A 13,920-nucleotide genomic window follows, 5' to 3' on the forward strand; every position below is an offset into this window, starting at 1 on the left:
ACTTTGAGATATCAGCTGATGTACGAAGGGCTATATAAAATACATTTGATTGATTGATTGAACAGAAATAGAGGTCAGAACGTGACAGTACCCCCCCCCCCAAAGGTGCGGACTCCGGCCGCAAAACCTTGACCTATAGGGGAGGGTCTGGGTGGGCGTCTGTCCGCGGTGGCGGCTCTGGCGCGGGACGCGGACCCCACTTCACCATTGTCTTAGTCCGCCTTATTGTCCGCCTCCCTGGCTTACTCACCATGGCCACCCCTCTCAATGACCCCACTGGACAGAGGGGCTGCTCGGGACAGAGGGGCAGCTCGGGACAGAGGTGAAGCAGCTGCTCGGGACAGAGGGACAACTGCTCGGGACAGAGGGGCAGTAGCAGCTCGGGACAGAGGGGCAGTAGCAGCTCGGGACAGAGGGGCGGCAGCTGCTCGGGACAGAGGGGCAGCTGCTCGGGACAGAGGGGCAGCTGCTCGGGACAGAGGGACAGCTGCTCGGGACAGAGGGACAGCTGCTCGGGACAGAGGGACAGCTGCTCGGGACAGAGGGACAGCTGCTCGGGACAGAGGGACAGCTGCTCGGGACAGAGGGACAGCTGCTCGGGACAGAGGGGCGGCAGCAGCTTGGGACAGAGGGGCGACAGCTGCTCTGGACAGAGGGGCAGCTGCTCGGGCGGCCCCTGGCTGACTGACGGCACTGGCGGCCCCTGGCTTACTGGCGGCCCCTGGCTGACTGGCGGCACTGGCGGCCCCTGGCTTACTGGCGGCACTGGCGGCCCCTGGCTGACTGGCGGCACTGGCGGCCCCTGGCTGACTGGCGGCACTGGCGGCCCCTGGCTGACTGGCGGCACTGGCGGCCCCTGGCTGACTGGCGGCACTGGCGGCCCCTGGTTGACTGGCGGCGCTGGCGCTGGGCTGACTGGCGGCCCCTGGTTGACTGGCGGCACTGGCGGCCCCTGGCTGACTGGCGGCACTGGCGGCCCCTGGCTGACTGGCGGCACTGGCGGCCCCTGGCTGACGGGCGGCACTGGCGGCCCCTGGCTGACGGGCGGCACTGGCGGCTCCTGGCTGACGGGCGGCACTGGCGGCTCCTGGCAGACGGGCGGCACTGGCGGCGCTGGGCAGACGGGCGGCACTGGCGGCGCTGGGCAGACGGGCGGCACTGGCGGCGCTGGGCAGACGGGCGGCACTGGCGGCGCTGGGCAGACGGGCGGCACTGGCGGCGCTGGGCAGACGGGCGGCACTGGCGGCGCTGGGCAGACGGGCGGCACTGGCGGCGCTGGGCAGACGGGCGGCACTGGCGGCGCTGGGCAGACGGGCGGCACTGGGCAGACGGGCGGCACTGGCGGCGCTGGGCAGACGGGCGGCGCTGGCGGCGTTGGGCAGACGGGCGGCGCTGGCGGCGCTGGGCTGAGTAGCTCTCCTAGCGCCGAACAAGCGGGAGACTCCGGCAGCGCTGGAGAGGAGGAAGGCTCTGGTAGCGCCGGAGAGGCGGGAGACTCCGGCAGCGCTGGAGAGGAGAGAGCCCCTGCAAGGATGGGCCGGAGAGACAGCCTGGTACGGGGAGCTGCCACCGGAGGGCTGGTGCGTGGAGGTGGTGACGGATAGACCGGGCCGTGCAGGCGCACTGGAGCTCTTGAGCACCGAGCCTGCCCAACCTTACCCGGTTGAATGGTCCCGGTCGCCCTGCCAGTGCGGCGAGGTGGAATAGCCCGCACTGGGCTATGCAGGCGAACCGGGGACACCGTGCGCAAGGCTGGTGCCATGTAAGCCGGCCCAAGGAGACGCACTGGAGACCAGATGCGTAGAGCCGGCTTCATGGCACTTGGCTCGATGCCCACTCTAGCCCGGCCGATACGCGGAGCTGGAATGTACCGCACCGGGCTGTGCACCCGCACTGGGGACACCGTGCGCTCCACAGCATAACACGGTGCCTGCCCGGTCTCTCTAGCCCCCCGGTAACCACAGGAAGTTGGCTCAGGTCTCCTACCTGGCGTAGCCATACTCCCTGTTAGCCCCCCCCCAAGAAATTTTTGGGGCTGACTCCCGGGCTTCCTTGCCAACCGTGTTCCCTCATATCGCCGGCTCCTCTCTCCGGCTGCCTCTGCTCTCCTCGCTGCCTCCACCTGTTCCCATGGAAGGCGATCCTTTCCCGCCAGGATCTCCTCCCATGTGTAGCAACCCTTGCCGTCCAACACATCATCCCAAGTCCATTCCTCCTTGTGCCGCTGTTGCCCGTTACCACGCCGCTTGGTCCTGTTGCGGTGGGTGATTCTGTAAGGGCGTTAGTCTGTAGGAGGAGGAGAAGCGGACCAAAGCGCAGCGTGGTGGTTGTTCATATTTTAATAAATCACTACACATCAACAAACTAACGAAAACAAGAAATGTGAGAACGCAAAACAGTCCTATCCTGTGACGACAAACACAGTGACAGGAACAATCACCCACAAACACACAGTGAAACCCAGGCTACCTAAGTATGATTCTCAATCAGAGACAACTAATGACACCTGCCTCTGATTGAGAACCATACTAGGCCGAAAACATAGAAATGCCCCAAAACATAGAAAAACAAACATAGACTGCCCACCCAACTCACGCCCTGACCATACTAAATAAATACAAAACAACAGAAATAGAGGTCAGAACGTGACATACAGAGAAATTATTTTATAGAATAGCATGTCATATCACTTAATCCGGCATAGCCAAAGACACGACATTGTTATCAAAGTTATATTGTCATATTTATGTATCAATGGCATATATCCACTCATTTTGACAAGTTCTGTGCTGGTGTAAAAAGGGTCTTCTTGATTTGTGCTCTTACTACAGATAGTTGTGGTCCACCTCACTTGAGCCCTCTGTCAAAACAACAGGTGGTGTAGTAAGGAAGACTTATTTCCACAATTTATCATGGTCCTGACACAAACCGTTATTATGGTAAGTGTGTTGGCATAATGCCTATCCTAATTGGAATTAACAGTTGTAACAGTTGTCATAAGCGGTCATGACTATTTATGACATCTGTATGTCATTATTATGACGGTGTTAGGTAGACCTTGTGATAAAAAAGGTCCAAATGAAGTGTTACCAACAGTTGCTCTTACCTGAAGCATTACCACTGCATTCTGGTAATCGAATCTAGCTCTGCTATAAACTGGCACATTGTACAGACAATCACTGAATTAGCTGTGGCTACCAAAGCTCATATCAGACTATGACGATCCCCGTAGTACGTCAATCCAATTCGGTGGTAAAACGCAGCTGTCATTTGGAGGGCCTTAGCTCATGTATCCCACTGTCTCACACTCTATATCTATCTAATGTAGGCTGACACCGCTTCCCCAAATACCTCCCCCTAAACCCCTCACGGTGACTTGATGCCTCTACCCAAACAGGTGAAATCTATCAAACCCCCCAACACACTTAACTCTCTCACCTTCTTCACCATCTCTCTTTTCCCTTTACCCTTTTTAACTTCCTCTCTCTATGCCATTTTTTTTAATGAATTCCACCGCCCGTATGTGTCCATCTCTCTTACTCTCTTTTCCACTACCTCTCTTTTTCTCTCTCACTCTATGGCTCCATCCAGAAATAGCCCTTAGTCCATACCCACCTGTCCAATTGTCTCATTTCCATGAGGAGTTGTTTACGGACAGGTTCTATCTCACTCTCTTAGCCATCTCTTCTATCTCACTCTTAGCCATCTCTTCATTTCTCTTTCTCCCTCCCCCTTCCTTCCTTCCATCCACAGTCTAAACCTGGACACTGTCGACCACGTGACTTGTATTCTCTCCCTTCTCTAACCCTCTTACTCTTGTCCACTACCTCTCTCTTTCTCTCTAGCTATATACAGTATATCTCACTCCCTTCTCCATCTCTTTTTGTTTCTCTCTATCCCTCCTTCCCTAATGCTGGGGACAATGTCAGCCAAGTAACATGTATAAATATCCCCATTGGGGGACATAGTTGGCATAGTGGGCGCCTCTCTATGGCCCGCCTGAACCCCATTCATCATTGGAATTTACCAACATTGGGGATGCCATGGCACTGTAAGCCCGACAAGCTCTGGTGGTCTGGGAAAGAAGCAGGGGGAGTGAGGTTACCGGGAAGCTGTACTGTGGCTCCTTCTTCAAGATATCTCCCTCTCTTTCCCTTTCTCCATGTCTCTCTCTCTTTATTTTTCTCTCGCGCTTAAATAATTGCCTGATTATGGTATTCTTAACGTTTTAGGTAGGTCACAGTAGAACCAAACAGGCTTAAATTGTTCTTACATTTAACAACTGTGGTAACTATTAGAAGAGTACATAAAACCTTGGATCTGACCTCCAGAACTAAGGCCTAGATTCAATCAGACCAAGCGCTCACTGGCGATAGCCGACACTCGCAAAGCTTATGTTCTGGCGGGGTGTCAGAGGTGTAACTTCATTGGAGCTGTCAAATCGATGAGCAGCTGCTCTTGATCATTGTCACGAAGCCACACCCGTTCCACTCACATTAGAAGTTCAGAACGAGAAAGTGTAGGCTATATTGAAATAACAAGGTTCCAATTGAAAATCATGAAACAAAATATTTCTATCAGCCTAATGTAGGTTACATCTCACATTCCAGTGTTCGAACTTGTAAACAAGGCTGCATGTGATTTATTTTAACGCGAATCCGTGCAGCCAATGGCAATGTCTGCTTTAAGTATAATGCTGGGAGCTGCTTGTGGATTTGACAGCTCGCTGTTCCGGCACCGTCAAAACATCAGCTATGCGGATATCGGCTAAAGCGGATCTGATTGAATTGGATCTTGTTGACTTTTGTACCTTGCTCTAACCCCTTTAACCTAACATTAGCTAACCTTAACTAACCTAATGTAAAATTGCTAGGCGTCTCTCTTTCCGTCACTCTGTATCTTTGTCTGTCAAGTTGATGTTTAAGAGAATTGGAGTCTGCAGTAGTGGTGTCAGGCACATTAGCAGGTGTTGCTGTCGTAAAAGAGTTATGAAGTAGTATAAGTTTATGACCTCTTAATATTTACTATGTCATGATTCTTTGGCGTAAGCTGTTGAGATGATGTGCTTTCTCCTTGTTTGCATGTTTAGCATTTCATGTCCAAATGATCGCAAAGTGTCTCAAATTAATTGTCTACCTCAAAGTTACTTTTTAAGATGATTTGGACATGAAATGCAAAACATGCTTAAATCAGGGACATTGACCTGTATTGGTATTTGGACAAAAATGCACAAAAGTTAGTGTTTGGAGACTAGTAAAGCGGCTAGTAAAAACTAAAGGATAGATTGTTGTCTTACCTTGTCGATAGACTCCTTATAGGGTCAGGAACCCAATATATAATTTTGTAGTTTGGATGAATAATAAGGAAAATTACTACTGTTGTTTAGTTGCCAAGGTTGTCATTTCAAACCCTGAAGCTAATATTTTCAACATTTAAGTGGTGCCCAGAGCTATGGTATGGGGGATTCCTGATTTATTATGGTAGTGCCCACTACCCTGCACTCCTTAGACCCCTCTGTAATTTGAACCCTGTGTGTGTGTGGAGGACAGAAATAGAACTGTCTCTTTTGTTTTATGACAGCATCTGCCTAATCCTCTATGCCCCGCTCATTGTCCTTCTCTCTCTCTCCCACCACCTTTGTTTTTATTACTAAAAGCCCCCACAGCAGGAAACATACAATATATGTCAATTATGTCAAAGAATATGACAGCTGACACAGGAAGACAGAAGGAAATGGATGCGAACAGGCTTTCTATCTGCCGGTAGAAGTTGTCCGTATGCACAGATCTAGAATCAGCATGCGTTCCCCAAACATGACCTTAACCATTAGGGGGAACAACGCAACATCAAGGTAAGCTCATCCTACTTTGCTTTATTATAGAGAGGAAGGCTCAGTAGATACATTTAAAGAACTGACCTTTAAAGGATTGAGTTGGGTGGAGCCAGTAGGCTAGAATGGGAGGGGCATGTTTGTGGGTGTGGTCATCTACTCTTTGGGATATATATGTTCTCTTTCTATCCCAGAGTTTGGTCTCTCTTCTGCTCTTTCTCCCTCCCTCCTTCTCTCTCTGTCTCTCCTATTCCACTGACTTGACAGGACTGTCCTGCACCCTTTATCCTTCTTTTCCCTCCTTTTCTCGGTCAAAAAGCCCAAAAGACCTTCATAAAAATGGAGGCAGTCAAGAAGAAGATGCTTATGTTGAAGCTGGATAAGGAGAACGCTCTGGACGCGGCAGAACAGGCCGATACCGACAAGAAGGCAGCCGAGGAGAGGAGCAAGCAGGTGGGCCAACCACATCACAGAGAGTGGGGGGATCCTCTATCATGGATGGGGACATGGGCACCTTGGGCAGTCAAATAGGCAACTATAGGTTACTACTACCCCAGGGAGAAAAACTGGTTGCAATGATGTCATTCTATCATTTTTCTACGTCATGGTCAGGTCGTATACCTATTGTACGGACTTTAAGGACTTTTCAGATGTCTTTTTTTGTGACCAGAAAAATATGTGTGGGTGTGTCACACATGGCATCCTAGTCCCTATATATTGAACTTATTGTGACCAGAGCACTGACTGAATTGTCTGTACAACTGGAAATCCAATTAACCACCAAAAAATGTCGTCATGATGGGGGGGGGGGGGGGTGGATGTCTCGAAAGGTGAAACGGCTTATTGGTTTCCATAATGTTGCTGTGTGGTTGGAAATGGTCTGCTTAGATACAACTCCGTTACAACTCCTAGGCCGGTCATCGTTAAACGATAGAGTTAGAAAGTAATTGGTCAAATAGATGTGACATTTTTTACCTATATTGTAATATACTGTGAAGGAATCATCTCACCTGCTTTTCTAGATGTGTTTGTAACAGATTTAATTACATTTTCTTAATTTTTTAAAAATATTTTATTTTGAAGGGTTTTGTTTTACATTCATTTTATTCTTCTTGAAAATAAGGTAACAAGTTCATGCCATTACTATAAATACTAGAGGTTAGAATATGGTTAAGAATAGGACAGAGTTGACAAGACTTAACAACTGAGTCCAAAGTGACCTCTGTCCCCCAAAAAATGACAACTGGAAAATTCTAAACCATGCCAAGACAACTTGAGAGAAACGTTAGACCGTATTTCTCTCATTAGCGAGGCCAGACAAGCTGTCAGGATGGAATACGATGGTGGATCCTTTCACTGAGTGATTGTTAGGGGATGTTACCATCCAGAGCAAGTATTTATATCTAGATGTCATTGAAGTGGAACCATGGCAGGCATGTCCACCAGGCTTTAGGTTACTTGCGACAAGAGGACAGGTGAGGTGGCTGCAGACATGGGTTCAAATAGTATTTGTTTTCTTTCAAATACTTTTCTAACTTTCCTGACACATTGGAGCCAATGGAATAGTCCCAAAAGTGTCAAACCGGTCGATTTGCCACTCCACGAAGGCTCAAGCGCTAAAATTATTTGTAAGAAGACAAATATTATTTGAACCCAGGCCTGGGTGACAGTCAAGATGCCTTGATGAATGGAGATGGACAAGGCTATGAGGCTATCAGTTAATGAATACTATTTTCACACTATTAAGCCAAGCTTTACTGTGCTGCCCTGGTTATGTATCCACCGTAGTTGCTGGAACAGTGCTGGAAAGGTCAAGGTGAGAAGAAAATAGGTCCACACCATAGTGTGAAAAGAGTGTACAAATCTCACCCACCCTTTCTCCATATCTCTTTCCTCTTCTTGCCCTCCCTCCCTCTCTACTTCCTTCTCTCACTCTTGCTCTCTCTCTCAGCATGAGGATGAGTTGCTGCAGATGCAGAAGAAGCTGAAGGGGACTGAGGATGAGCTGGACAAATACTCTGAGGCCTTGAAGGATGCCCAGGAGAAGTTGGAGGTTGCGGACAAGAAGGCCGCAGATGTAAGTGTTGTAGTCATCCACAGTCTTACAGGTCTAGTATCAGATTACCCAACCCCATTTCCTAACCTTAAGTATTAAGAGGACGATAAAATACAGTAGCTGACCCTTGACCAGTGGTTAGGTGCAACATCTACCAACTTGTGTTAGCTCCAAGAACTGATGCCTTGGCTATTTGTTACGTTACATGGTCTTGAGTAGCAGAGATGATCCTTGTTTGACACCAGGCCGGTCACATTGGTGCCATGGCCTGGATGCTGGGGTTGCTTTGGAAACGATACGAACATTGAAGAGGTGGTGGAATTGGTCCAATGATCATCATCAGCAGCAGCGGGTGTAAAATAGGTCTAGCTAGATGCCTTAGAATGTCCCAAAGTTATAATAGGTTAGAGATAAGAGCTTTGAACCCGGAGCGAAGCAGGTTCTGTGCAGGAGACCCATTAAGGATTTACCAAGCTTGAAGGTACCAGAAGCCTCATACCTGCTCATATTACATAGTGTATGACAAAGCAAACACACTTGTGCTATGAAAAAAACAATCTGCTCTTACAGGGTTAGACAAGTTTAGACCACAGGAGGTTAAACCTGGTGCCTGGTGTCTCCCCTAGCTCCCATTCCTTTCATTCACTCTGATCACCCATCCACTGCTACTGCTATTTCATCCCCATATTCTGACCATGGTATCATCCAATCGAGCTATGACTATCCCACCAATGAATATCCCACCTATGACTATCCCACATGCTACAATTTTAGGGACAATAAACATCGATATTCTTACTAGAGTAGCATTCGTCAAGTCTGGTCTTGGGGACCCACAGGGTGTGCAGGCTTTTGTTCCAGCCCAGCACTAACACACCTGATTTAACTAATCAATAAGACCTTGAGTTGAATCAGGAGTGTTGGTGCTGGGCTAAAACAAAAGCTTGCAGACCCTGTGGGTCCAAAGGAACAGGAATGACGTACACTGGAAATAGTTGCTGTTATGGTACTAGCGATAGAAACACAAGACACTATCCAACTCCAAAGACTTTTAGAGCAACAGATAATATAACCATTCAGACTTTCTGAACAACACATGACATTTGGATTCATGAGCCATTGTGCCTTTACCCATAAATTGCCAAAAAAGGCCTGCTTTAGTTTGGCCAAGGAGTATGTGAAAACCACAAGGCCATGCCTGTTTCTGGGATGATAATTTAGTGACAGTTTGACTGACACTTTTGGTCCACTTTGTTGGCAGTTCATTTTGAGCAGTAACCCGCTGGAGTTAAGGGTTAACTCTAGTGCTAGGAAGCTAAGATACAATTCAAAGGTTTGGTTTTCATGCACATTTTGGATTGAGCGCACAGGCTTTGCTATCTGAACGCTCCCCAAAGAATGGAATAGAATATAATAGACCCTTATTGTCCATTTGCACAGATGTTATTTTTGCTGTGACAGTACCCAACCTACACAGCAGGCTGGAAGCAGCACAGGGTCAGCAACAGAGCAGAACCCCAGGACTAGTTTGGGGTTTAAGGGCTTTGCTCAAGGGCACAGTAACTGTAGATGGCATGTGAGTTATTGATGCCTGCAATTCTCCAGTTGCCAGCTCACTTTTTCAAGTCAGCACTGGGATTCGAACCCGCAAACCTCCTGTTACCGACCCGCCTCTCTAACCTTGAGGCTACCGCGGCCAAGACTATACTTGGGTTGCCACTCTTTATTCTTGGGTTGGCAATCTCATCCTAGTCCCCTCCCTCTTTGTATTTATTTACTCTTCTTGTGGTTTAGGTATCTTTTTCTCCAACAATGTAGGTCTCAGTAATTCTCTATTTCTCTCTCTCTCTCTGTATTTCCCCTAGTTGACTGTAATGAAGTACGTTTCTCCAGACTTTAGATATAGAACAAACAGCAGCTGTCATCACAATCGTTTGTCTCAATAGAGAGAATGCATGGAATGACCATGTTGAAATACCAGAGGGGCTTAGGTTTGTGTGCGTGTGTGTGTGTGTTTTACAGTAAAAAGGTATTGTGTGGTGCCTTGGAGTGATGATTACCCAATGATTTGTATGGTTTATAACAAGCCAAGGTCATTACGGGTGTTATGTGCTCTTGTGTGGTCTGTCTGCCCTACACTGTCTGTACAGTTATGTGGTAAAATCATGCGTGTGTTTATCATCTTTGCAAGCTTCAAGTCCGTATTGTGTGTGTGTGTGTGTGTGTGTGTGCGTGCATGCATTTTCTTGTGAGTATACCTTTGAAGACACCTCTCTGTCTTGTCCTTGTGCATATGTGTGAATTCAAGGTATGAAAGGGGACCAGAGACCTATGTAAAATAATCTCTTCTCATGAGCCATCCTATATGAGGAGTGTATAGGGGATACAAAGGCCATGACCACAAGGTTATTTCCATTGAGGGGGCGGGGTGGGGTTTAGTGGTCTGAAAGGGGGACAGAATGGGGCATAACAGAAATACCAGAGGAGGGGGATGCCAATGGGACAGACTTACTAAACAAACAAAAAAACATTCAACTTTATATACTGGATACACCCCCCTCCGTATGTATTTGGACAATGAAGCTCCATTTTTTCATTTGGCTCTATACTCCAGCATTTTGATTTGAGTTCAAATGTTTCCTATGAGGCGACAGTACAGAATGTCACCTTTTATTTTAGAGAATGTTCATACATTCGCTGTTTAGAAATGAAAGCACTTTATATATCTAGTCCCCCCATTTGAATAAGTGTTTGGACAAATTTCACTCATAGTGTATTAAAGTAGTCAAAAGTGTAGTATTTGGACCCATTTTCCTAGCACGCAATGACTACATCAAGCTTGTGACTCTAAAAACGTGTTGGATGCATTTGCAGTTTGGTTTGGTTGTGTTTCTGATTACAGTATGTTTTGCCCAAAAAGTAACTGAATGGTAAATTTGATTGTAAACAAGAATTTAAGATGTTTCTGAACACTTCTACATTAATGTGGATGCTACCTTGATTACAGTTAATCATGAGTAATGATGATCATGCCCCCAAGTTCATGAATAAAGATCATACCCTCAAAAAATGCTAACCTCCCCTTCTTGGTAATGGTGAGAGGTTAGCATTTTTTGTTGTAGCGTCTGAACGGCATCTCGCTTATCATTATTCATGATTAAATCATGATTTTTTTCTTAATCATGGAAATATCAGGATTAATTTAGGTGTTCAGAAACATCTTACGACTCAATTAGAAAGAAAATGACTCCATTCACCATTCAGTTACTATTGGGCAAAACATAACCCAAAACAAACTGCAAATGGATACAACACGTTTGTAGAGTCACAAAACTTGATGTAGTCATTGTGTGCAAGAAACATGGGACCAAATTCTATACTTTTGACCTCTTTGATACATACATAAGTGAATTTATCCAAATACCTATGACTTCACAAGGGTGGGACCAGACACATAAAGTGCTTCATTTTTAAATGGTAGAACAGATATGACTCAAAATACCCTCAAATAAAACATTCTGTACTGTCGCTTCATAACACATTTGATCTCAAATCTGAAATTCTGGAGAATAGAGTTAAATTCAACATTTTAGCTTCACTGTCCAAATACATACGGAGGGGAGTGTACTTTTGCCTGGTTACCCAAACTCCTTGCTCCGGCCAAACGCTACGCCACGCCCACTAACGTCAGTTTCTTCTCCGGAATGAGTTTGGATCTGAGTACCTCCCCAACCCTACACCGAATGCGAACACTTTGGGGCCATCTCATTGGTCCGGAAACCGATGGCTTGGGCCAGAGTAAGAACATCAGTTGGAAAGTGGTGGTTTGAAAATGTGTCATTGGCTTTGATACTCTGGTTGGTTATAGATCCAATCGCTGAAAACGTTGTTTTGTACAACACTCCTTGTGCCCTATTACCAGAAATGACTTCAATGATGTCATCCTCAGACTAAAGTACTGTATGTAGCAAACGACAAAGAAGAGGAAGAATTTAGTGTGAGTGGTCAGGTTAAGTGTACTTTACCCTTTCATCCAATTACTTCTCTTCTTAATTAATATGGATTTACCTTTAAGGTCTACCTTATACATTTCTTAATAACATGTATTTCTATATTATATGGGCCCCCACTTTCTGTCCCCTCTACCTGGGTATGTCCTAAATATCTCCCCCAGAATAGAATAATTGTTCCATAGAGACAACTAGATTAGTGTAGAGCAATAGTGCCAAAGAGATTAGTGAAGGGCATTTGTCCCTAAAGTGTAACCAGATCTCTCCAAATGTTGCTCTGCTCGCTCTTTCTCTGTGTGTGTGTGTGGTCCTTTTGAGTGTGCAACGTGTGTATTTGTGTGTGTGCCAGTGGAGGCTGCTGAGGGTAAGACAGCTGATAATAATGACTGGAATGGAGACGATGGAATGGTATCGAACACATCAAAGATGTGGTTTCCATGAGGTTGATACCACTCCATTGACTCCATTCCAGACATTATTATGAGCCGTCCTCCCCTCAGCAGACTCTATTGTTGTGTGTGTGTCCTTTCCAGTGGCATTAAGTCTCAGAGGAGTCAGAGTTCTAAGTCGTTGGGATAAACCTTTCCTTGACCTACGTGGCCCGTCTGCCTCTCTCCACATGCTTGTGATTAGTGTCATAATAAGACACACTAAAGGACAGTTTTATGACTGCCTGAGTATGCCTAGCTCCATACGCACTAAATCACAGGCACACAGTTTTCAGCAAGAGGGTAAAGAGCAACACAATCTTCACACATTAAGGTGCTCTCAAAGCACCGCTCCTTCAGCAGCGCTACTTAACCAGCGGCTAATGGCTAAAACAAATGTGCATTCAACTCCTGCTGAAGGCATAGGGTGTTTCTCAAAATGCATACTCCCGTGCTCCAAGCAAGTCCAAATCAAAGTATGGTAAATGGAGCACAGAGGGTACTTCTCATATTCTCGAATTAATTTAGACATTTTTACCTGCCTACATACCATAGATCGCGAGCCCATAATAAGTCAATAGGGCTAACTGGCTAGCTACTACTGTTATCTAGCCAGATAGCCACAAATAATTGCTATCTGGGTACCCACGAAGAATTGACATCTATCTTGCATAACATTAGTTTTAGGTCTTTTTTTCTTGTTAAACTAACTTGTTAGCCACATTATTACGATTCACATATAGCTAGCTGATAGTTATGAAGTAAAACGTTTGCTTTGTGTACATCTTGTTTTGTCTATTGTTGCCATTGTCCTGGCTGGAAGAAGGTTCCGTGAAGCATGAGGTAATACAGTAGGGGGAGTGCGAGTGCCTCTCAAATGTAATGTTTTATACAATGGGTGGGTTTAATCCTGAATGCTGATTGGTTAAAACCGCAATCCAGCCAGTGTCTATTCCACAAATGACCACCGGCTAAATCTATGAGTTTAAAATGCATATTTACTATATTCCATCTGACTGCGCAATCCACTGGCTCATCAGCACAGCCAGGCAATTTATACACTTGATATCCACTATAAAAAGCATATAGATATTCAGCTCACATTTCTTTTAGACTCTTATTTTTCAACAGCGGATTTTATATCAACTTTGCTGTCTGTCTCTCTGACATTTGAAACATTGTTTCAATATTCAAATTCTCCAGCTGTCCCATAGTAATGAATGTGTCAGGATGAGACAGACAGATAGGCATCTTTTCTCAGCCAGTGGAAATCATGAATCAGCATAATTTTTATGGATATATACAAAGAACTATCAATAGACAACAGGTCAAACAAAACTAAGTGCAGCTAGTTTGAAGTCTTTCCAGCTTCAGTTTGAAGTGATCGTGTTAGATTTGGCTGTTGTTGGCCTCTGAACAACAGTGTCCTGACGAGAGAGCACATTTTATATGCCAGGTGATCAGGCAATATGGCAATGGAACATTTTGAACGAACGACCTGGGTTGCGTCCAAAAGACTGAACGACTGGGTCGCGTCTCTGGCAACCGAACCGATAGAACAAATGACCAGCCGGCTTGGGTTGCAAGCCTAGATTT

General features: G+C 46.3%; 1 protein-coding gene and 1 long non-coding RNA gene across 5 annotated transcripts in view; one reads left to right on the forward strand and one right to left on the reverse strand.

Moving 5' to 3' along the window:
• Positions 1-5,457, reverse strand: part of LOC110496357 — a 38,191-nt gene extending 32,734 nt beyond the window's left edge. Inside the window, exon 1 of the long non-coding RNA XR_002469547.2 lies at positions 5,297-5,457. This is a non-coding gene — a long non-coding RNA (uncharacterized LOC110496357). The remainder of the gene's footprint in view (positions 1-5,296) is intronic.
• Positions 5,458-6,012: 555 nt separating this feature from the next.
• LOC110496358 (tropomyosin alpha-3 chain) overlaps positions 6,013-13,920 on the forward strand; it is a 34,820-nt gene continuing 26,912 nt past the window's right edge. For all 4 annotated transcript variants that reach the window (XM_021572211.2, XM_021572209.2, XM_021572210.2 and 1 more), the window contains exons 1-2: positions 6,013-6,283; positions 7,782-7,907. In XM_021572211.2, the coding sequence (XP_021427886.1) occupies positions 6,170-6,283; positions 7,782-7,907 (240 nt within the window). In that variant the 5' untranslated portion in view covers positions 6,013-6,169. The remainder of the gene's footprint in view (positions 6,284-7,781; positions 7,908-13,920) is intronic.

Source organism: Oncorhynchus mykiss, chromosome 18 (genome assembly GCF_013265735.2).
Source record: "Oncorhynchus mykiss isolate Arlee chromosome 18, USDA_OmykA_1.1, whole genome shotgun sequence".
Taxonomy (NCBI): Eukaryota; Metazoa; Chordata; class Actinopteri; order Salmoniformes; family Salmonidae; genus Oncorhynchus; species Oncorhynchus mykiss.